Genomic DNA, 25,913 nt, shown 5'->3' on the forward strand with positions numbered 1-25,913 from the left:
CCTTCCCATGATGTCCAGCGTCCTTGCTGGCCCTGGGACACCGCTTTGATGTTGAGGCGTTCCTGCTCAGTTCTTGCCACTTCAGCCACCACCATGGCTCTTCGATCTTCTTTGGAAGCCTTTGACCAGAACAAGGGAGTCTCGCCCCTCCCAAGGCCTGCTCGACCCTCCTGGACTCTGCCGACCACCTCGCGGTGCTTCAGTCGGCCGATTGCCAAGTCGACCTCTTCTTGGGCTTTCCACTTTCTTCCAGTTCTTATCTGGGTGCCCGCTGCTCTCACCAGCTGGTCAGTGGATTCCCTCAGCTCCAGCACCAACCGAGCCTTCTCTTGCTTGTATCCCGAGCTGATGGATCGCAGTGGCAATTGTAGCGTGTTCCTACCGAAGAGGCCTACGTCTGAGAGGCATCTTGGCAGTCCCAGCCACTTCCTGATGAACGAGTTTGCCAGCCCGTCCATCTTGCTTACCACTGAGGAGGGGATTTCGCTCATCTTCGGAGGCCACATCACCCTTTGGTACAGTATGAACTGGTAACACCATACTTTGTACTTCCCGGGGAGCTGGCTCTGATTAATCCTGGCCAGGCCATCTGCGAGCTGCTTCCTCACTGTCTCCCCCATCTGCCTGTCAGAGAGCTCTGCTGTGTAGGTTCGACCCAGGCTACGGACGGGTTGACTTGCCAGCAATGGGATATCCTCACCACCTGCGACAAAGATGGTGTTGTCGCTTCTGACTCCTTTCCTGATAGACAGACTGCGGGATTTGGGGGGTTTGATCTTCATCCTCGCCCAGCCCACAAGTTCGTCTATCCTCTTCAGCAGTCTCGCTGTACACGCTGCAGTCTGGAGTATGGTGGTGATGTCGTCCATATATCCTCTCACTGCTGGTAGCCTTTGACCTGAAGGCAGTTTCACTCCTCCAACCATCTTCCTGGCCCCTATGAGGATGATCTCGAAGGCTGCAACAAACAGGATGGGAGATATTGAACATCCCATGGCAATGCCTACTTCCAGCTGTTGCCAGCCTGTTGTGAAGTCCTGATGGGTGCAGCACATCTGAAGGTCTTCAAAGTACTTGGCTACCAGGGCTCTAATGCAGACTGGGATATAGAAGAAGTCCAAGGCGAACTCGATGAGTTGGTGGGGGACAGACCCGTATGCGTTGGCAAGGTCCAGCCACACAACATGCAGGTCACCTCTCTCTCTTTTCGCCCTTTGGATCTGCTCCCATATTACTGCAGAGTGTTCCGCGCACCCTGGGAAGCCTGGCACGCCCGCCTTCTGGCAGCTGGTGTCGATGTACCCGTCGATGTAGGCGTTCCTGCTCAGTTCTTGCCACTTCAGCCACCACCATGGCTCTTCGATCTTCTTTGGAAGCCTTTGACCAGAACAAGGGAGTCTCGCCCCTCCCAAGGCCTGCTCGACCCTCCTGGACTCTGCCGACCACCTCGCGGTGCTTCAGTCGGCCGATTGCCAAGTCGACCTCTTCTTGGGCTTTCCACTTTCTTCCAGTTCTTATCTGGGTGCCCGCTGCTCTCACCAGCTGGTCAGTGGATTCCCTCAGCTCCAGCACCAACCGAGCCTTCTCTTGCTTGTATCCCGAGCTGATGGATCGCAGTGGCAATTGTAGCGTGTTCCTACCGAAGAGGCCTACGTCTGAGAGGCATCTTGGCAGTCCCAGCCACTTCCTGATGAACGAGTTTGCCAGCCCGTCCATCTTGCTTACCACTGAGGAGGGGATTTCGCTCATCTTCGGAGGCCACATCACCCTTTGGTACAGTATGAACTGGTAACACCATACTTTGTACTTCCCGGGGAGCTGGCTCTGATTAATCCTGGCCAGGCCATCTGCGAGCTGCTTCCTCACTGTCTCCCCCATCTGCCTGTCAGAGAGCTCTGCTGTGTAGGTTCGACCCAGGCTACGGACGGGTTGACTTGCCAGCAATGGGATATCCTCACCACCTGCGACAAAGATGGTGTTGTCGCTTCTGACTCCTTTCCTGATAGACAGACTGCGGGATTTGGGGGGTTTGATCTTCATCCTCGCCCAGCCCACAAGTTCGTCTATCCTCTTCAGCAGTCTCGCTGTACACGCTGCAGTCTGGAGTATGGTGGTGATGTCGTCCATATATCCTCTCACTGCTGGTAGCCTTTGACCTGAAGGCAGTTTCACTCCTCCAACCATCTTCCTGGCCCCTATGAGGATGATCTCGAAGGCTGCAACAAACAGGATGGGAGATATTGAACATCCCATGGCAATGCCTACTTCCAGCTGTTGCCAGCCTGTTGTGAAGTCCTGATGGGTGCAGCACATCTGAAGGTCTTCAAAGTACTTGGCTACCAGGGCTCTAATGCAGACTGGGATATAGAAGAAGTCCAAGGCGAACTCGATGAGTTGGTGGGGGACAGACCCGTATGCGTTGGCAAGGTCCAGCCACACAACATGCAGGTCACCTCTCTCTCTTTTCGCCCTTTGGATCTGCTCCCATATTACTGCAGAGTGTTCCACGCACCCTGGGAAGCCTGGCACGCCCGCCTTCTGGCAGCTGGTGTCGATGTACCCGTTACTTGTGAGGTAGCTGGTCAACCTCTTGGCCAGGATGGAGAAGAAGATCTTCCCTTCAACATTCAGGAGAGCGATACTCCTAAACTGGCTGATGGTACTGGAGTTCTGCTCCTTCGGGATGAACACTGTGACAGCTCTTTGCCACTCTGAAGGGATGACTTGGTTCTTCCAAGCCACTCTCAGCAGGTTCCACAGGTGTCTCAGGACCCCTGGGCAGTACTTGTACAGCTTGTATGGTATCCCGTTAGGGCCTGGGGCTGAGGCTGCTCTTGCCTTCCGGACCACTTCTGCTACCTCACTGAGTTTGGGGAGGGCAGCGTCAAACAGGAAGGCTGGGGGAGCTGGGCGAGGAACATATCCAGGGGATCCTAGCGGAGTTGCCTTTGCTGGGTCACTGTACTGCTCCCTGATGTAATTCTCTAGCTCAGGTCTAGTAATCTCCAGCTTCCCGCTTCTCTTGTCCTCTAGCAGCTGTCTTGCGTGCTTGAAGGGATTTTTGAAGAAGTTACTCCTCTCTTTCTCCTTCCGCCTTCTGCGTTTGCGAATGCGCTCTGCCCTGCGCAGGCTGGCAAGATTTTTCTTCACCTCCTCCCACAGCGGCTTCAGGCCCTCCTTCTCCTCTCTGCTTGCCTTCCTCCACTGCTTTCGGAGCTGACGCCGCCTCTTCACCAACTGCTCGATCTCTCTCTCCCTCCTCCCCTTCTGCACTGGTCCAGATCTCCGCTTTTCGGCAGTTACTCCAAATCTGCCTCTGCATTCATCATACAGGATGTCTCCAATGCAGTTCAGCTTGGTTTCAACCTGGCCGCGCAGTGAGTGATCCAGGATAAGACTGAGGTCCTTGTCCAGCTTCTGCCAGACTGAAACCTCGTTTGCCTTTGGCCATTTGACCAGCTGCCTCCTTCCTGGTTCTCTCCTCTCTGTTCTCTGGCTTTGCTCCTGGTTGTTGGGGTTGCTTTGTGTTCTGTGTGTGTCTTCAGCGGTGCCCCTCTCAGAGGCATTGGTGTCCACCAAGGGCCCTCCTGTGTCCTCCACCTGCCTTTCCTCAGCAGCGTTGGATCCCTCAGCACTGTGGTTTGCGACCTGGCTTTGGGTTCCTATTGTCTGACCTGCGGCTGCAGTGCAATGTTGCTGCTGACCTCCCTCTTCGCACTTTTTCTTTCCCTGGTGGATCCGTAAGCCTCTGAAGGTGGTCACCTTCTCCCACCCGCACCTGCATCTTCTCATAATCCATGAATCTTTGTCTGTGTCCGTTCCAGTCGTTACCGTAAAATCCGTTTGTTTTGGCCCTTCTTCCATCCCGCCTCTCAGAGGACCATCGGGTTGTTTTTCCTTATTTGTCTTCGTAGTCAGTTTTAGGGTGTCCCTTTACAGGACTAGTGGGTGAGGTAACTAGCCGTCCACTCCCGGTGCAGACTTTCATGTGATCATGTGTACCGATTTTTGTGACATTTGAAGAAAATATGTAGGAAAAGGAGCAAAAAGTGTGTTTTGGAGAAAATTCAAGATGGCGGAAAATCTATCCTGGCGCAAATGGGCGTGGCCTATATGGGGAGATGCGTCTTGACCCAAGGAATCCAGGAAAAAAATAATTTTAATTTTCCGATCTACGGTTCAAGAGTTACGGGGCAAAACGTAAAGTGGGTCGTTATAGCTCCACCATGAGGCCGAGTGATGTAATTATTTTTCGATTCATTCTTAAAATCATTATGAATCTCCTCTCCGAGGTTTGAAACTGTAGCTCCTATGGTTTACGAGAGAAAAATACTTGAAAGTGATTTCTTGCATTGTCCCATTATAAGTCAATGGGAACAATTAAGCGTTGTTTTTTGCCGATTACGTCGGCATGGTAAGGCGGATCGGAACGAAAGGTAATAGCACACCATTCCCGGCCGAGCCGCACATTTTGATGTATATATTGCGCGAGTGGCGTAAATGGTGCGGCACTAGTTACGCGCCGAAGTTTAGGCTACATACAGACACGGAGACAGACCCACACACACGGCCACGTATAGGAGCGTTGTGACCACCGCTCAAAAAAGAAGTTTAGGGATAAGATGTAAGGCATGGACAAAAATAAGGGCCCATATGTCCAAATGAACACCTTTAAACATATTTACACAGATAATAGTGGTGTAATGTCATAGAACCACAAACTTTTCCAATTATCCATTTTACCTCCTACTCTCTAATATACTGTATACAGTAACTGTTGTCTTCTAGAGAAACAGCATTGATATCCAGCCAGCACTATTTAAAGACAACAACATAACAAGGAGCAGTGGGAAGTGTTGCATAATTCCCCCACCCTCCATCTATTCAACATTCTTTAACCCATTTGTTGTCAGGCAATGTTAAGTAGAAAATTACAAGACACGAGATAACATGAACCATTTCTGTCAAAAGATATTTCCTTGTTTATGCTGCTGAAGGCTGAACAAAATAAAGAAACAAAGAAAAACTTCAGGTATAGTGTGTATATAAATAATATAATAATGGGAACACCCCCGACTCTAACTGTTCAGACTGTTCAAATGTGATCCTTATGGTTCCCCCTTTGGACTTTGTGTACCGCACTGTGCTGTGTGTGTGTGTGTGTGTGTGTGTGTGTGTGTGTGTGTGTGTGTGTGTGTGTGTGTGTGTGTGTGTGTGTGTGTGTGTGTGTGTGTGTGTGCGCGTGCGTGCGTGCGTGCGTGCGTGCGTGCGTGCGTGCGTGCGTGTGTGTGTGTGTCCATGGCCTATATCCCCACTCTATAATGAGTGAATTCTACAACTGGTCTCGCGCGCCCCTGCCCGAGGACAAGACAGAGCTGCTGAGCTGACCACTGCAATATGTGTCCTCTCTCTGCTCCGTGGTCCGGGGTTTTATTTACCATGCTGTTCCTTGTTTTCTATGGGTGATATAGTAGCTGTGTACTGCTGCAGTGGCTGTTACATTACTCTGTTTCACTTTGCATCACCTCACAACTCTTGCTCTCCCTCTGGCACTCATGAATCACCTCCAAGATGTAATGATGCTAAGTGAATAATATACTCTTGCTCCAGAAACAATCTCATAAGATTAGAATTTATGTACAAAAATAGACATAGCTGAATCATATACAGCACAGTAGCCGAGGCTGACTTAAAGGACCATACTGCACCAACGTCAATGCAAGTCATTGTCTATTTACAGCTTCAACCATATCGTACATAAAGATAGACCATTTTCCCGATCATGGCTTGATTCTTGATTTCGCGATTGTTTAAATCTTCTCCAAAGGCATTCAAATGAAACCGAACATATCTCAAATAATTACTCAATGTTGGAAAAACATAAATGCATGATGATAATAAGTCAACATGCAAGCCACAAGGACAGAGTTTTGTACATAAAAATCAAGGGACTACTTTGACTTTTCAAATCATTGTGCGCTTTAAATGACATAAAAAAGCAACAACTTAACTGAAAGAGAATAACCACAAGACTCGGCAAGTTGATTTTCATACTGTACTGAACTGAATATACAAGCTCATTGCGTGTCACTTCGTGCCGTGCTACAAGCTTGTAGATCTGCCATTTTTGAAAAATTGTGACAATTTGTGCAATTCTTTGAATATTATTTTAAAGAAAACGTTTTTAACTCGAACCTATGTGCTTCTCTAAGTACCTGAAAGCCTCGATGATGTAGGAAGTGACTGCGGCCCCGCCCTCATGCGGATTAGACTGCCATGTGAGAGTAACTGTGTTCTTGGTCACTTCCGTCACTACAGGTTTCTGAGGAGGCCCTGGAAGCTGGATGGACTCAGACAGCCGAGGCACCGATGACCCTCCACCATCTGCTACAGAAAGGCAGTGGTGGAAAAGATACTCACAGTCACATTTCTTACTTAAGTAAAAGTATCAATACTGCAATGTAGAAATACTCTGATACAAGTAAAAGTCCGGAATTAAAAATGTACTTCAGTAAAAGTACTTTTTCAAAGAAAAAACCTATTTTTTCTTTTGTTGAAAATAGCAGATCTACAAGCTCGACGCATTGTGAGCTTGCAGATCAGCTATTTTCAAATGGCCGAAATGTATATAGGGCTGTAGTGGGATAATGTATGCTTTGTGATAATAATCAAAATCTACAAAGTAACTAGTACCTAAAGTTTACACCACTTTACACCACTGGGAAAAAGCAATGGGTGGAGGATGGGTTTTTTTTTCTGAGGAAAAAAAAACTACCACCATGCATGATAAAGCAAAAAAAAAACAGTTGCAAGATCAGTTTCCTCTTAAATGCAGAGATGTACAGTATAGGAGCGGCAGTGTGTGCAGACTATGCAATATACCTCTGACAGTCAGCATTCCACTCCAGCTCGACTCCCCCGTGGCACTAGACACAATGCACGTGTACATCCCAGAATCTGTCTCCTGTAAAAACAGCAGTTATAGTCCCAAAAGGTCTAGGGAAATGTTTGACAAAGGTTTCAGAGTTTCTTTAAACTATAACTTTGCACTGTGGCGAGTTTCACAAAGCATACATGAAGTGATACTATACTAACAACACATGTCTAGTTTAATGCGGTGCAATATTACATTATTTTCCTTTTTAGCCACTATAAAGTATTACTTTATATATTCTAAATTTATCCAAGCTCTGATATTGATATATATTGTGGAGAGTCCTAGACCACAGATTATTCATGTTTTGAACAATTTAATTTCTTTAAATGCAAAATGTTCTCTTCAATTTAAAAATATATTTTAGAACATTTAACTTTTAAGTAAACAAATAAATAAAAGCACAAAATAATAACTTTTAACACACACACACACACACACACACACACACACACACACACACACACACACACACACACACACACACACACACACACACACACATATATATATTTTAATGAAATACATTAAACTTATGAAAAGAACACTTAAAGGAACACTTCACCCATTTTCAACCTATCTTCATATAATTAGTCCTCACTAATGCTCATTTCTGTCTACTCGCTCTTGGTAGGCAGGTTTCTGAACTGTCCCACCTCTGAGATGCACCTCTGAGTGAGCTCAGTATAGCTCAGTGACCAATGTTTTTTTTAATTTATTATACATACAGTATACTATTTCAAAATCATGACACGTTGGGTTGCATAAATGCCAATCCCAATGTCACCAAAACAGTCAAATAATGGCCAATATATCAGCCAAACCAACCAATACATCTGTTGGGCTCATGCCAATCATACTGACGGTATCTAGAATAATAGAATAATAGAATAGAACTTAGTACCTGTATACTGATTCATATGTATCTATTTTTAGCAGAGAAATTCTGTCAGAATGTCAATCTTCACCTCTCAGTGTATTTCGGTTTCTCATTGCTGCTGCATGGCCTCCTCGAATAGGGACGCACATGTGTGTACACTGTGCACTCTAAACTTCACATGGCGCTTTCTAGCTGTCAACACTCAGAAGCAGCAGACCTCCGAGGAGCAGCAACTCCACTTCCACCACCACCACCGCTGCTAGCCCTAAGGGCACTGCACCAAACTCTACCTGCCTTCTGTTTACACTGTGCTCCATGCATGCCCACAGGCTTGGCTGCCACTAATGGTGTTACTGTGGCTGTTACAGTAAACTCGGCGTATGGCAGAGAGCCAGTGTGCAGCTTGGAATTATCATTGGGCTATGAGATCATCCAGCACAAGTATTGACCTCTGGCTGACAGGCTGGCCAGCTTGTGGGCAGGTGATGAGTCTTTCTTTTAGATGACTCTACTGAGTACTGAAATATTGATGACGGGAAGGGGCGTCGGCAGGGGAAATATTTTTAGTTCCTCGCTCGTGGTCTCCACCTCATATCTCTTTTTGTCATCGTCACGATGTCCAACTAATGTATCTCTTCTGTTCCATTGAGCACTGTGGTATGGTAGATTTCCCCTTCCGCCTCAGCGGTGCATCGGACCAAACCCTAATGCTCCAAGTTCACACTGCACTGCTGCAGTGCATTACGCAGGCAGAGGCAGGCATGAGAGCAGAAGTGAATGAGCGTCGTCCGGGCAGGAGATGTAATTAAAGTCTTGGAGATCATTAATCATCTACTGCTGGTCAATTAATGCAAACAATGTTGCTATGCTCTCCTCGCTGTGCCCTCACTGACCTCCAGGTGGGGTTACAGCACAAAGGGCCCACTGGCTGCTCTTTCATCACAACAAGAAAGTATTAGCATTTGCAAACAAGCCCCTTCATTAATGTTACAATTACACACTGCATGGGCACATAATTGCACTGGAAATATGTCCTGCGAGACAGAGATTGGCTTTTGAAAACTTGTTTCACCTTAATCTTAAATAATGGAAAATTGATTTAGAATGAAAAAGGAACATAAGGTTTTGCCATCTGGGCAGCAGAGAAATATCCCCGATGGGGAGAAACTCAATGAAGGTTGAAGATCAAAACAAACATAATTGATATATATCGTCACTGTCGGGCAGAAACCTCGTATATCCAAGTTTCAAGTTTGTAATTTTTTTTCACCAAGTAAAAGCCCTGCTTATCATACAAGGCTGTCGCACAAAAGTAGTGAAAACAGCCGATCTACAAGCACACAACACCTCGAGGTGCGAGGCGTTGTGTGCTTGTAGATTTGCTATTTTCACTAGTTTAATTCATTTTTAAAACGATAAATACAAAATGAACGGTCTTGGACATATAAGGTTTCCACCCGACAACGACGATATGTTAGTGTGTGTACGTTCCTTCGGGAACAAAGACATTTCTATATTTTCAGGTCTTTTTTAAACCCTTTCCAATAGATCACATCACATATAAAGCACAAAATGCACACACAAACACGTGCACGTGCACACGCACGCGCGCGCACACACACACACACACACACACACACACACACACACACACACACACACACACACACACACACACACACACACACACACACCTTTACGTTGGTGATCTTCAATGCACCATTCTCCATCAAGGTCATTCGAGGGTTATCTTCCTGAATACTCTCTCCATCTTTCTCCCATGAAATCTTGATTGGGGTTCCACCAATCACATGACACAGAAGTTGTGCCACTGACCCCAAGGATACAGTCTGATTGGCCGGGCCTTGGCGAATGATAGGTGGGAACTGGCCTGAAGGACCTAGAAGTTAGATCAGTTCACAACCTTTACAATCAAAAGAGACATTTTAGTCCCAAATTAATTAAAGAAAATCTGCTAAATCTAGATATATATATATTTGTTCATCAAATGCAATGTGCTTATCCTGCAAATGTCTTTCAATATTATTTCTTATGTTTGCTAATTTCTCAATGCAGAGCCAGCATACCAGTAAACCAGCAGCAAAATAATCCTCGCATTATTACATTCTCTATTTTCCTTCAAGACTATTTTGATTTGTGTTTGGTGTATAGACTACACATTTATTTTTACAATAGGAGAATGTAATAATAATGTTATGCCTAGAAGAAGGATACATTATTATTAGATTAGATCTCATGTAATAATTAGATTATTACATGAGGTCTAATGCCTTACTTCAATAAATACATGAAAGAATATCTATTCCTTTTCATAATGTTTTAGCCAAGCCACAGGAGCCCTGAATTAGATGATGGAAGGGCAGAATATTATGAAAGTTGATCCCGAAGCAGTGATACAAATCGTCTTCGCTAATGGTGGTTTTTCTCCCCATTAGCTGACAGCACCAGAATTATTAATGTCCCTGAGATTCTGGTGGAACTCACCCCCCTCCACCTCCAGCAGGGCTTTGGTCAGCACACTTCCTGCTACACTGATGGCCTGACAGATGTAGAAACCAGAGTCCTCAGGGTGGATGTCAGCGATGGTCAACTCTCCACTCATGGACACAGAGTACCTTCCAGACTGTGAAGGTGGCTGTCCAGGAAACAATAAAAACTAAAGAAAGACACACACACACACACACACACACACACACACACACACACACACACACACACACACACACACACACACACACACACACCAAAGTACATGCAAGAACAAAAAAAATGTTAACCCTGTACGCTTACGTTTACAAGCCAGTCTCTAAATGCTTCACTTAACTAGAGACTGGTGAGATTCAAACAGCCTTCATGGCTGAAACTGGGTGGAAAGTATTCCGGGGGAAAACTGCATTGCAGAGCCATTGCAAAGTCTTTATGGCAGGTCCTTCATATTACGACCCCGACGGTATCGGGGTTGGTTTTCAAAGCAGTAAGCCGAAGTAGGTTTACGTTATCAGCAGAGGTTCTAGTCTGTTTCAGTAAGTGATGAGGGAGGCGATCAAGGGGTAAGTGCGAGGCACATCAGTCCATTCAGCCATCCATTTCATTCATCTATGTCAAGAGGCTTAGACTGGATTGGAGGAGCCAAGGTTATAAGATAATCCAAAAACATCCAGCATAAACCTCTACAAACAGTGGGAGGCAGTACCTCAGCTGTCTAGCAGACTAAAGCTTTACTTAGGCTTCCTGTTTCCTGTCTGACTTGTGGGTCAACAAAGCTTCTAGAGTAGCCTAAGTTTCTTCACAGTGTGAGAGATTTCACCTGTTTATTTGTATGCTTTTATCAACAGGATATTTATAGTAGGGTACAATGTTAGATGATGGTATTTTGTGTTTGTGTCTTTGCCCTTAGGAAGCAGGCTCCACACCTGGTGTTCTTTCTTTCATGCCATCCTTCTCTTCCTTCTTTCTCTCCTCCTCTGTGTCTGCAGGCAGGTGAAAATTGCCAACGCTTTCTCACGAAACCCTTGAACACTTATTCGTACTTGTTTCTCTGAGCCAAATGCAAATATGTTGCCCACCTATGCTCTTATATTGTATCCTCAAGCTGTGGGCAATGAAGAATGTTGTCAAAGGTTCTATTAAACCCTTACAATAATGTGTTTTTAAAGCTGTGCTGTGTGTTTGAATAATTCCCCACAAAAGATGAAAAATACTGCCAAAAAGAACACAAACAAGGTTGGAACACAAACTGAGAATAACAAAAACAAAACAGAAATTGTGACCTTGAAGTTCAAAGACATGAATTAATTTGTGGACAGGATTCTTTTTTCTTTCCATAATTCATGCTTTTCTAATAATTTATTATTGCAGTGGTTCTAGTCAGGCCTTATCCCAAATACCTAATTTCCAGTCCTAGCTGGCAAATGTTTTATGCTACAATGTATTGAATTGCCATTCATTTAATTCATCGGGTGTATCATGTCTAAATTAGACTGTGATCAGAAAACCGGTGCTTCAGAACCAGGGTTGGGAATCACTGCTTTAGAATTCTTTATTGTGTTCCCCCCGCTGGGCACAAATGCTTTTTTCAGCAACAGTCACACTCGTACAATTACACACATTTACACCAGGGAGCTGCCCCAGTACAGTACAACCACAGTCTTAACCACTGGAGCAGTTGGGGTCAAGTTCCTTGCTCAAGGGCACTTCACTACACTAGACAACACTAAACATCTCTTTTTGGATGTAATGTGCTGTGCTGGAAACAATGTGAATTTCCTCTTTGGGGATTAATTATAGTAGTACATCATCATCATCATCATCATCATCACCTTTGTTTCTAACTGGCATAGGGTCCAGCATTTTAAATGCATAATCATTCCATTGCTTGATCAGTTACACCATATCTTTATTGATGAATATGTATAACAAAAATGGCCTTTCTGAGTGGCTGAACTATGACCGTATAGCTGCCCAGTACAGTACAACCACAGTCTTAACCACTGGAGCAGTTGGGGTCAAGTTCCTTGCTCAAGGGAACTTCAAAGGTGGGCATTGAGGGAGGGGTGAGTGTTGCCCATTCAATTCCCCATTACTCGTTACATTTTTCCTGAACCGGCAGCCTTCTGGTCAAGAATGCGCTCCTCTAGCCTAATCTTTAGGTCATTATTGCACTAATGCATTTCAGTCAGATAACTCACAAATAGATTAAACCACTATTTTATTATGGAATGTACAAGTCTGGATATGATATTTTATCTTGGCGTTCAGGCTCTGCTACATTCTCCCTGCTCAGCCCAATTAGACAACCATCATTAACCATTAAGAGCAGGGAGACAGAAATACAATAACAACCCCCAAGGGGAACAGAACTAATAGCAGAGCCCACTGGTGGTGCTGGGGTGGTGGTGGTGGGAGAAAACAGGTGCATACCAACAGTCCACAGACAATGACACGAGAAGGAAGAACAAAGCCTGAGCTGAGCTTAAATTACCAGCCAATTTTTTCAGCCTATGGCATATGGATCTTGCATAACACTGTTGTAATAACATATCAGTGTACACTCACATAGTAATGCGCATGTGTGGAACCTCTCAAGTATATCTGCCTGATCTAGTCTCGCAAGCTACGCATCATGCGCTCCCTCTTACCTGGCTCCCCTCTTTCTGCCAAAAGATGGCTGGTGGTGGGTTTCCTGTGGTCCCACACTTGAAGGTGATGCTTCGCCCTTGGGTGGCAATCTGATCACGGGGTTTAATAGTAATCTTTGGCGGTACTATAGACGAAAAGAACAAAAAAAAACATCTGTTAGATGCGTTCACCTGCAGAAAGAACAAATCTGTGTACTATACTACAGGCATTTTAAATTGAGCATTTTGCATTACCTGGGTGCAACACAGAGGTTGTGGAAGTATCTTTTCCCTAATGCCATATGGTCAACTGTAACTGACTGACTTTGCATCTTGCAACTAGGCATGTACGTGTACACTACACTACACTACACTACACTACACTACACTACACTACACTACACTACACTGCACTGCACTGCACTGCACTACACTACACTACACTACACTACACTACTACACATCTCTTTGGATGTAATGTGCTGTGCTGGAAACAATGTGAATTTCCTCTTTGGGGATTAATGAAGTACATAATCATCATCATCATCATCATCATCATCATCATCATCATCATCATCATCATCATCATCATCATCACCTTTGTTTCTAACTGGCATAGGGTCCAGCATTTTAAATGCAAAATCATTCCATTGCTTGATCAATAACCACTCAGTTACACCATATCTTTATTGATGAAACACACTGCTGGCCTTCCTGAGTGGCTGAACTATGACCGTATAGTGTGATAAATCTGCCTGCTCATCGTCACATTATTGAGCAGTGCAATGGTGCATCTCCTTTCCCCTGCGCCTGCACATCATCACAGTTCAATGCAATGCCACTCTCGTGACATTTACTTAGTTATTTTGAGTTACGTTTCTGAGTGGAGCTGCAGACTGTCAGCTTGATATGAGGAGACATGTCCTTTTTGGGGGGATTCTTAAGCCTTTATTTGACAGCGATCGTTGAGAGAGGAAATGTGGAGAGAGAAGGAGAATGACAAGCAGCAAATGGTCCGTCCGGGCCGGGAATCAAAACCAGGGATTCGCTGATCAAAGCATTTTGTTACTATGGTATTCACCCTGAGCACTTGGCCTTCCGGTCACCACAGGAGACATCTGTCAAACGAACTACCGTACTAACCACACTTAGGCACCATTTTGTGCCTTTCAGTCTGTGTAGCACGAACACACCGACAAAAAGGAATTCTTTTGACCAATCCGGCTTGCAACCTAAAATGGGCAACACTCTACTCAGCACGGCTGGCATGATGATGCCTTCACCTGTTACAATCACTGTTGCCGTGATCACTGGAAAGTCTAGCCGTGATACCCCTTCAGTTCAGTTACCACCATCTCTCTGAAGATGCTAATAGTTTTCACTCTAACGGCTTGATTTGACTTTTCTTTTTGCAGTGAGGCTCATTTGCATAGAGAGGGCTGATATTTGGCACCAAATGTATGCTAATTGCATATTACCTAATACATGCAAATAGCACAGTAGCATCAAGACGCTATTAGCTTGGAAGTGCTTTTAAGGGAGCATTTCGCCCTTTGCGGTTACTTTTGTGAACCCCCCACCCGACCCCCCTCACAGTTAAATGAACACAGGATTTTAGTGTAATTATATTTCACTACTGTAATGTAGTCAGACCTTTTATTTAATGTAAAATTGAAATGCATTCATACATTTAATTCTACAGCTTATACCAGCTGCATTTAACTGCTTACAAATGAGACAGGGATTTATCAAACTCTCCCTAAACAATCTTTTTTAATACGAGTAAATACAGTACACCAGATGTGTTTGATACCCCAGCTTAATCTGGTGCACATTAAGTCTAAAGTGTCTGAAGCCTAATGCCTTACTGCAGCTACACTCACAGCAACTCAATAACTGGTGGGAAATCTAACCTTGTGGTTGGTCTGATATTAGTTTGATATATTTAATTATGTATTTAATAAATAATAATATAACATAATATTACATTATGTAATTGCATTTTTTTGCATTTTCAATCATGTTTGGTTTATTTTGAGAAACATTAGGGTAGAAGGGACAAAACAACAAACCTGGAACTGCTGGGACAGTGTGGAATGGAATTAAACACACAGAACAGCAAAGCACTAGTTAATGTTAATGTAAACTGTACAGATCTAGTTTAAACACTGATTTAAAAAAGAAAAATGAAAAACTCTTGGGGAAACCATCACATTATTGCTGTGGACATTTTTGTGATTCCCAGTGAACCTGGTACTCCTGGTGGAGTCTCTCATGATCTCAGGTGAAGGGCCAGACTAAGAATGGCTAAAAAAGACTCCATGGACAACCAAGAAAGGAGCAGAGCTGCCCTGCCCAGAGGAAGCCCAGGGCCCTCATTTGATGCCAGACCCAGAAGCAGCGTCTGTCAGAAAGCGTCTAACAGAAAACGCTCAGCCAGGCACAGCCCGAAAAAGCGATGTGGCTGTTTCTCCATCCTGTGGGTCCGCCACCTATGGGAAGAACCGTTGGGGTCCGGTGCGCAGGCAGACACGTGGCAGTGAAGGCGGAGGGTCTCAAAGGGCCTGACCTTGGCGGGCAGAGGCTGGCCTTCTCTGGGGGTGAAGGATTCGAATCTTGTGTTGGAGGTGGAGCGCTACCAGTTAAATCTGGTGGGGCTTATCTTTATGCACAGCAGGGGCGCTGGAACCAAACTCCTGGAGGGGTTCGATCCTATTATTCAACAGAAACTAGGACCTTGCCCGAGGGTGTGCACAATATTTGAGGGATTGAATGTAGGAGTCTCAGAAGTGATGTTGGAGAACACAGACGTATCAGTGATGTCAGTCGTCTCCAGATTTGGACATTGTTTCAGCATGCCGATGTTACCATGGTGGAACGCAATAGCAGTACAGGTGGCGGTATCAGTGATGTCAGAAATTTGGGCACTGTTTCACCTGTTTATGCCTATATATGGTGTTCCGTGTCCTATTCTATGCCCATATATGGTGTTCCGTGTCCAGGCCAGTACTGTAGAAAGACAGCCAACAGACAGACATTCCCTAAATGAATAGTTAGAAATAGTTAGACGCGGGTAATGATGGGGGGTCACTTGTAGGGGTGTGATTGGGAGGAACGGTCTCCCTGATCTGAACCCGGGCAGTGCCTTGCTATTGGACTTCTGTGCGTCATGTATCATAACTAGAACAGAGAGGGTTTATAGTTCGTGAGCTGAGAAGGTTTTCAAGGTCACAGGGCAGAGATTAATATCTCCATGGTGGCCTGGGAACGCCTCAGGATCCCCCAGTTAGAGCTGCCTGATGTGGCCAGAGAAAGGGAAGTCTGGGATTCTCTGAGTCTGCTGGAACTGCTGCCTCTGCGACCCGACAGCGGATGAGCGGAAGAAAATGGATGGAAGATGGATGGAGTGATAAAAGCAATGGAGGATGAGGTCAACCCAGACCACTAGAGCAAAGGAAAACTGATATACTGTAGAAACAGACAACAGATGTGTGCTTGTGTGTGTATGTGAGAGAGGGAGTGAGAGATAGACAGAGAGCGAGTGGGACAGACAGACAGAGAGAGACAGAGAGAGACAGAGAGAGAGAGAGAGAGAGAGAGAGAGAGAGAGAGACCGACAGACAGACAGACAGAGAGAGAGAGAGAGACAGAAAGAAAGAGACAGAGACATGTCTTATTAATACTGTGACTGCTCTCTGGCAGTGTGTTAAAGCGCACTATCTTCCAAACATCTGTCAGATGGAGTAATCCATACGGTTTAGCATTAAGCTCCTGGCGGAACCGCTGCACAGAGAATCACACGAATAGCCTACGCACGCATGCACATGCACACGCACGCGCACACACACACACACACACACACACACACACACACACACACACACACACACACACACACACACACACACACACACACACACACACACACACACACAGACACACAAACAAACAAAGCCTTGACCAGGAAATCGGTAGAAGCATAGTAGTGTTGCAGCGTAATTTGGCATTGACTTATGCATGAACTTGCCTTCATCTAAACAAGGACGTTTTTGCCTGTCTCAGGGTATTTGTGCCTGTGCTCACTGCTGTACATGCGTTGCATTTCACATAAGCTTGGTTTACGCTTTGGCGTACGACAGTGTCCCGCGATGAAAATAGTCAATCTACAAAATCACACCGCTTTGTAATGGTGGCACTTTGTGAGCTTATACCGGTAGGTCTGCTCTTTGCGGAATGGGACAGCTTGTCTGGAGGACGTCATATAAATTAAAGCAATACAATATGTAATATGCACTTCTTACCATGGACCTGCAGCATGGCTGAAGCCTCGGTCTTGCCCACACTGTTTTCAGACGTGCACATGTACGTGCCCTCATCTTCCTGTCGTACTTTGAACAGGCGCAGGCTATTGTCATTCCGGATCTCAAATCTAAGAGGCAGAGAGTGAATGTCCAGATCAATACTGTATATTTACAAGAATTTGTGTTCAACAATGTCTTGAAAATAGCAAGACACGTCACATGTTAAAAAGATACATGGTTCTTTGTCTCCTGTGTTGCACATTTATCACATTTATCTCTCAAGACAGAATTTCAATCTTTTATTCTTTTTCTTTTACCACTTCCCAGATTGTTACACAACTGACGATGATCTTTGGATCAGACGTATGACAACATTTTATATTTTTATTTTGCGTTATTCCACTAAAATTCTGTATGTAAAAAATACATCCAAATGTAAATACAATTGTGTGTACACATCACCAAAAGCTTATTCATTTCCATGTTTTTATGACTATTCTTATGGCAATCTAGTAGTAATATGGTCATATACAAATATGTCAAAATGAGAGAATTTCCAGGTTAGGTCTACCAAGTAAAAAAATGTAGTGTAAAAAAATGTAATAATAAATGAGAGAAAGAAAATGTTTTGGTACTGTATATAGTATATTATACCATCATCAGTTTTAAAGTGACAAGCTGCACACCCTCGGTTATATGAATTTATTGACTTCATCATTAGGCAATTAAGCAATAGTCTATAAGGGTTTGACCCAGATAACATACAGTACAGTAGTTACATAATATACTGGATAGAAAAATAAAATACATACAGAGTGCCCTCTTATTGAGTATAGATGAAGATCAGAACCATAGCAAACAATTCATATTTAGCTTGTAATTTGTGTACAGTACATGTACAGTACCATATACAAATTCATATTTTTTGCATCGGTAGACATCTCTTGTCCTTTTCTCTATGAGTGCGCCGGTTTCTCTCATTTTGACATCTTTGCAGCCAACACACGCCTAGATTAAGCCTTCTCAGGGATCGACCAAAGAGCTCAAACTAACTTTGAGATCTTAGCCTACATTAAAATGTTAGCTTCACATTTAAACACTGACCATAAAGTGGCTTGGTCTCAGGAGGGTCCTGCTAACTAATGAAGCCTCTCTAGTCTTTCATTAGTGAATCTGCATTGCCTAACTGGTAGACAGACATGAATTATTAGGTAATTACTCTACGCTTTCTAGGCCACATCTTTTACTCTGACGCAGAATTCATCTCTTGTGAATACTATACGCAGGAAAGTCCTCAGTGATAATTAAACTCATTTGGTTACATTTGTACACTCCCAGAGTCAAATGAACACTCAGGATCTTGCATTAGTGTGTAGTAATACAGTATATCCCCAATTCTGTCAGTATGTTAACATATCAGACACCACAGATAGTACAGTACATATGGTATGTCCGCCAATGTTTACCTCGCCCGGGGTAGCTCTCCTTCCTCTCTGCGCCAGCGCACTGTGGGGGCGGGATCTCCATGGACGTCGCACACAAAGTCAACTGTGTCTTCCTCCATTACCACTTGGTTCACTGGTCTCCGGAGCAACACGGGACGCTCTGCAGTAATGGCAACATGATTTACAGGATGCACAAATAGATGTGCACATGCATGCATACATTTGGAGATAAATGCACTCACGCACACACGCACGCACGCACAATCAAGTACAGTTGTACACAATACGAACAAACAATAATGTAATGCACAATACATTGCATCGATTTAACATATCTGCATATAAATTACAATTTACCATTTAAAGATTTTCAATTTACGTTAAGTGTTTGCTCATATTGAGAGCGACTAAGCATGAACCTCAGTCAACCAACAAGGTAAGGTGTGAAGCTGGAACTACACAATTTACAATTCGGTATTTGGCGGAATAACATGCTATCTAAACAACATTTGTGGTCAAGCAAAATCCAATCTAAATAACAAAACATGAGGTAAAAGATATGACTCACCATACACCACCAGCTCTGCAGGATCACTGTCTCTTTCTCCCACCATATTAATGCCCACACAAACATACATGCCAGCATCACTTTTCCTGGTGTGAGAGATCATCAGTTTGCCCCCACGCATCTGAAAAGAGGCAGTGAGTGAATTAAGCCCATCGGCCTCTCTTGGCTATGCTACAGTAACCATCAGCAAAATATGTAGGGGCGGCATAGCTCAGGGGTAGAGAAACTGGTATTAGAGCACGAAGGGTATAAATCCCGAAGGGTTCCCAGTTCGAATCCGGGCTCCCCCTGAGTTAATGTCGAAGGGTCCTTGGGCAAGACTCTGAACCCCTAATTGCCTCCGGTGAGTAGGTTGGTGCCTTGCATGGATTCCTCCGCCACCGGTGTATGAATGTGTGTGTGAATGGGTGAATGTAATACACAATCTATGTAAAGCGCTTTGGATTAAAAGCGCTATATAAATGCACCATTTACCATTTATGTATGAACTGTATATTTTTTACGGTAGAGTTTTTCAAAAAACATTTGGCTTGACTTTTTATGGGTGTCAACTTGTGTAGCGCTGCTCTAATCACAATGGCACGCTTTGAAAATGGGGAACCGTGTTTTCAGGTTGTGTCAGATGTGAACTCACAGAGATCCGTTCGTCCTTGGCACTGACACGGGCATTATTCCTCTTCCAGGAAACGGTGGGCTCGGGGTGACCGCGTGGGGGGACGCACTCCAGCACCGCAGGCTCGCCCGCCGCCACCACCACATCAACTGGAGCTTGTCGGAAGTCGTCTCTCAGGACTGCCGATAAAACAAATCGTCACTGTCGGGCAGAGACCTTGTATCTCCAAGTTTTTTTCGCAAAGTAAAGCCCTGCTTCATCATACAAGACTGTCGCACAGAACGAGTGACAATAGCCGATCTACAAGCACACAAAGCTTGTAGATCGGCTATTTTTACTAGTTTAAGTCATTTTAAAAATGATAAATACAAAAGGGACGGTTTTGGACATACCGGTACAGTACAAGGTTTCCATCTGACAACAAAGAAATGGTAAGAAACATAGACATACTGTATGTAACACGTTGTCCAACACTGCCTTTACACCAACACAGTCAGTCTTAAAGAAATTCACTTTCAAACATGTTTGGGATTATTTTAACGTTAAGACTTAAATCAGTCTAATCATAAAATGGAGTTTGAAGTTACAATATTTAGGAAGGGAGCATGTCTGATATAATGAATATCAATATCCATGTCTAAATATAGGCCTAAGCCATTTAAAAACTGTTTAAGCCTGAATAGACAAGTGAAATAGGCTCCCTTTAATTTAACTCCAAAGAGTGTATAAATGGAACTAAATTGACTCATGAGGGAAGGATTGTTAAAAAATTGTGAAAATAATGTCACTGACTGAGGGTCAGTTATTATTTGCATGTAGGGTACATGAGTTCTCATATCCATGGTGCTGTTTTAATGTTTCCTACAGTATGCCTGTGTCCTACCCTGCTGTCACTTCTGTCAAATGAATAATTCACACCTCTCAGTCCGACAGAGTAAACAAATAACACAGCATTCATAATTCAACCTGTGCGAGAGAGAGAGAAAAGGTTTCCCAGTGCTTTAATGAAAGGTTTTGCATCTAAAAAAAAAACATTACAAACAGCACAACCTCACACAGCTGCAAAGCCCAGATGCAGCAGCCGGCAGGTATACAGGCAGAAATGCTATGTGCTCTGTATCCTTAAGTCATCCCTGAAGGTTTCACTCTCTGGAAATGAAGACAGAATGAGATGCTTTGCTCGATGACCTTTGAAATGTTTTCATCTGCTGTGCAGATTGACAGCGAGCCAAAGTGCGGATGAAAACCAAACTATGAACTCGGAAACTCTAGTAGACTGAGGGGAACTCATGCTAACAAAACACTGATAGAAATGTTGCTTGTTCATTTTCACTCTCTCTCTCTCACACACAAGCATGTGTGTGTGTGTGTGTGTGTGTGTGTGTGTGTGTGTGTGTGTGTGTGTGTGTGTGTGTGTGTGTGTGTGTGTGTGTGTGTGTGTGTGTGTGTGTGTGTGTGTGTCACAAAATGTGATTCTTTCTTTGGCAGAATCCAGTATACCAGGATAACAGATCAATATACATGTACAGTAAATTCCCCCTTTACACCTTCATGAATATTTCAGTGATAGGCTACTTTGCAATTGCAACATAATGTTAGAGCAACTTTAGTGCTTGCATGTCAATCAACACACCTGGACTGAGTATTTTTAGTATATTTAATTGTCAGTCAATGTAAGCTGTACATTAGTGTATGTTGTCAATTCATCATGGTTAGCCCACGCTAAGTCCTTTGTAGCCTTTTATGTGTCATCTGTCACTAACTGTACCATCTATCCACTCAATTATCCACACCTTAACACAGCACCCATATTCACGCTCAGGCTTAATTTAAACTTACTGTAAGTAAAGAGCCTCGCCAGATAAAAATGGCATACTTCTTGTAAATGTAGGTGAGACATGGTTGTGCGACAAAGCATGAATTAGCCTTACAAGGACTGAGTCCATCATATTGTCTAGCACAGGGGTCTTCAACGTTTTCAGGCAAAGGACCCCTTTGCTGAGAGACAGATGAAGCAGGGACCCCCATATGTTGCATAAAACTGTGTTGCAGATTTTCATCGATTTCATAGGTACATGCATAGACTTGTTTGACAGCACTGTCATCAGTCGATGTTGGATTCGTGTTAATGTGTTTTTTCAGACATTTAATCACTTAAATTGTTGATACTTTTTTTGTTTTACCTCCACACCCAACCTATTTGCCTGCGAGGCGTTGAGAGCTTGTAGATCTGCTATTTTCAGCCAAAGTTCTCCTCAGAATAGGGAATGCAAGGGTTCAAGTTGTTAATCTAAAATAATTATCCTTTCACACAAAGATTTGGCGGCCCCCCTGTAGTAACTCTGAGGACCCCCTAGGGGTCCCGGACCCCCTAGGGGTCCCGGACCCCCTGTTGAAGACCCTTGGTCTAGCAAATGAAAAAGAAAGATGTTCCTGCCTTGTTTAATGGCTGTCATTATCTCAGGTAAACACGCATGAATATTTCAACCAGCTTTCACTCAGCCCAGGAGGACTGAGGTGGTCATCTGCTAGTCTGTCTGTTATTCCTCCTCCTGCCCCTTCAGCTTGCTCCTCTGATATGAGTAAACATTTTCCCAAAAACACCCAAAACAGCAGATTTACTAGCTTACAACGTTGTGATCAGCTATTTCAGTTATTTGAAATACAACAAAGTATAGGACTAAGTGGCTCAAGTCAGCCCCCATGCTGACAATTTTTATTGTGTAATATCCACTTAAGCTTAATAGTCTACTAGACTATGAAGTCTAGGATCCAACCTACCGGTATTTATAGTTTACTCAGTCAGAAAATGTTACCACTTCTTATTAAAACATAACAGTTCACTTAATTTTCATTACAATAAAAGGGCCCCCTGTAAAGGTGCACACAGATTCCAGTGTCAGAACTCTGAAAATAATTGTTGCAATGCTTTATATTGTACTAGTCCTTGCCCGTTCGAACTTATGTGCTCCGAATTATGTGCAGTTTGGGTTATGGGGTGTGCACAGTATATGAGGGATTGAATGTAGGAGTCTCAAAAGTAATGTTGGAGAACCCAGACGTACAAGTGATGTCGTCATCTCCATATTTGGGCTTCGTTTCAGCATGCGGTTGTTACCAGGGCAGTCATCTTCAAATTTGGGCACTGTTTCAGCATGTGGCTGTTCCCAAGGCGGCGGTATCATCAGTGATGTCAGTCATCTCCAAATTTGGGCACTGTTTAGTGTCAGTGATGTCAGCATGCGTGTATATCAGGCAGACATCGTACAGACCGACATTTGTTCGTTTATTAGTAGGATGTCTTTATTTTTAAAATAAATCAGTTATTGCCGGCAAGCAACACCAATGTACAATGGAGTATAAATTATGCCTGAAAGTGAATTACAGGTCACTTTTTACACTCTGGAGAGTCAGGGGACGGGACAGTCCTCCCTTAAGTCTCGCCGAACACCCTGACCCTGTCCGCTTGGCTGCTCGTTTCAAATGCTTCCCAGAGCTAGAGAAGAGCTAATTGAAAGAGCCGCATTATTTTTAGACCCCTGTCTGCGAGGCCTGGTGAGATGAGTGCACAAAGACCTTTATTTCTTACTCATAGTGACTGGAGTGAAGTTATGGGCACAGCCAGCTAATCCCTGAACCTGCCATCAACAGAACCACAGATACAAATTGCACACAAACGCACACACGCACTCACGCACGCACGCACGCACGCACGCACGCACGCACGCACGCACGCACGCACGCACGCACGCACGCACGCACGCACACACACACACACACACACAGGCCTTTAATGCTGAATTCCAAAGTCCCAGTCTCCCAGGGCAGGGAGTCTTGCAGAAAGTGGGACATTTGAGGGTTGAAACACGTGACACAGAGCAGAGTTATGGCTCTGATCACTATCCCAAACACTGCGCAATACAAGCAGCACAACTCTTTGAGGCAGTGTGACTCATTGTGATGTCAAAGTGACGCACTCCAGTCTACTCCCTCAAAACTTGCCATGCTAAAAAAAAAAATCAAACCTCGGTTCGAAGTGGAGCGGTGAATCTGAGCAGCTATACCCTGTGTGTGTGTGTGTGTGTGTGTGTGTGTGTGTGTGTGTGTGTGTGTGTGTGTGTGTGTGTGTGTGTGTGTGTGTGCGCGCGCGTGTGCGTGCGTGTGTCTGTTTTTGATTCTATGTGTTCTAGATCTATGTTTTTGATTCTATATGTTCTATATCTATGTTTTTGATTCTGTGTTCTAGATCTATGTTTTTGATTGTGTTTTCTAGATCTATGTTTTTGATTCTATGTGTTCTAGATCTATGTTTTTGATTCTATATGTTCTAGATCTATGTTTTTGATTCTGTGTTCTAGATCTATGTTTTTGATTCTATGTGTTCTAGATCTATGTTTTTGATTCTGTGTTCTAGATCTATGTTTTTGATTCTATGTGTTCTAGATCTATGTTTTTGATTCTATGTGTTCTAGATCTATGTTTTTGATTCTATGTGTTCTAGATCTATGTTTGCGTGTGTGTGTGTGTGTGTGTGTGTGTGTGTGTGTGTGTGTGTGTGTGTGTGTGTGTGTGTGTGTGTGTGTGAGAATGTGTGTGAATGTGTGTGTGAGTGTTGAGTGTGCTTGGCCTGCACAAAACAGCGCCCCTCCTTTAACTAGTGTGTTGTGTGTGGCCACTCAAGGTATTGCCAGGCTACGGACACGGCCAGCCACCCACCCACCCACGGACATACCCACGGACATACCTGTCTATTGGGAGCGCTTTCACCGCTCCAAAAAAGTCAGGTGATGTTGTGACTGTGAGACAATGATTCCACCACAAATGTAGAGTGACCAGATGTCCCGGGATTGTCCTGGTTTCAAGCTGGGTATCTCTAAAACACTTGAATGTCATGGTTTTCAACATTCACTACCAAATGTGCTTATAGATGTTTATCGTGTGCTGTTCGTTCTGTTGAAAGATGGAGTAACTATGTGCTAAAATAATCCCCCATCCTAATAAAAACACCAGGTGCAAATAAAACAATAAAAACAATGTCAAGGAAATAGTAAATGTATTATTATTAAATATTTTATTTTAAGCGATTTAGGGTAATTTTAGAAAATATGGTCCCCCTAACTATACTAATGTCACCAGAAATAGAGATACTGTACAATAGGTGACATTTTAAGAGTGGTTTCTCAGACATAAGGGGGCTTACAGTATGAAGCAAATTGCATTGCAATGTTTCCGTTATTTTTGGCGAGGGATAGTCATGACGAAGTCATACACTGTAGCCTCAAAAGTGGTGAGACATTATATTATCTCAGTCAGGCCACATTGTTTTCCCTCCTACCTTGTAACCATAGACATAATATATGCAGACACTGCATTGGCCGCCGGATCCTACATCAACGCTGTTGCCATATTGGTCCTGGCAACTTGCCATAACTCCAGCAAGAAAGATGCCTGGGTTGTGTGCAGTTTGGGACTTTATCATATTTCTATTACTGTTACTATTTATATTAGATAAAGTATTTTTGGTATGAAAAACCACACTTTTAGTAGCCAAGTATCCTGTATCATCATCAGTTAAACAGGTCCATAATGCAGGGCTGAGGTATGAAGAGTGCACTACAGGGACAAGGACTAATACTCATATTTCCAAAACCTCCCCTCCTGTGAGTTTTAATAATGGCGAGGCAAATCTAAATTAATCCCGAAGATGGTTTCATCATTAAAACTGTAATGGTTCTGTCTGTTTTACAGCAGCGCTATTCTGAGCACAGCCATTCGTTTCCATAACTTTAATGTTACAGGGATATACAGATTAAAAGATTTAATCTCACTCGGAATATTCATCGCTCCATTTTCAAGTTGACATTTATCTCGATAAAGTGTTAAGCAAAGCACAGCTTTAGGACTGTGAAAAGGCCATCTGTTGGTGTTTTTAGAAGAATGGGTATAGAGAGGGGGAAAGAGTAATCACAATAATAAAATTGTCTTCTTTTGTCAGCCACGGCCGAACTGCAGTGTGTTGTAAGAGATATTATAT

At 43.8% G+C, this 25,913-nt stretch overlaps 1 protein-coding gene across 1 annotated transcript in view; it reads right to left on the bottom strand.

Annotated features, from left to right (window-relative positions):
* The window catches only part of LOC308290051 (roundabout homolog 2), a gene marked incomplete at both ends in the record, with an annotated part of 60,513 nt that overhangs the window by 28,775 nt on the left and 5,825 nt on the right, over positions 1–25,913 (bottom strand). Inside the window, 9 exons of the mRNA XM_080731827.1 lie at positions 6,216–6,384; positions 6,883–6,964; positions 9,509–9,714; positions 10,320–10,491; positions 12,974–13,098; positions 17,254–17,381; positions 18,720–18,858; positions 19,267–19,387; positions 19,901–20,058. Coding sequence (XP_080587953.1) covers positions 6,216–6,384; positions 6,883–6,964; positions 9,509–9,714; positions 10,320–10,491; positions 12,974–13,098; positions 17,254–17,381; positions 18,720–18,858; positions 19,267–19,387; positions 19,901–20,058 — 1,300 coding nt within the window. The remainder of the gene's footprint in view (positions 1–6,215; positions 6,385–6,882; positions 6,965–9,508; positions 9,715–10,319; positions 10,492–12,973; positions 13,099–17,253; positions 17,382–18,719; positions 18,859–19,266; positions 19,388–19,900; positions 20,059–25,913) is intronic.

Source organism: Nannobrachium achirus, assembly GCF_963921795.1.
Source record: "Nannobrachium achirus genome assembly, chromosome: 8".
Lineage (NCBI taxonomy): Eukaryota > Metazoa > Chordata > Actinopteri > Myctophiformes > Myctophidae > Nannobrachium > Nannobrachium achirus.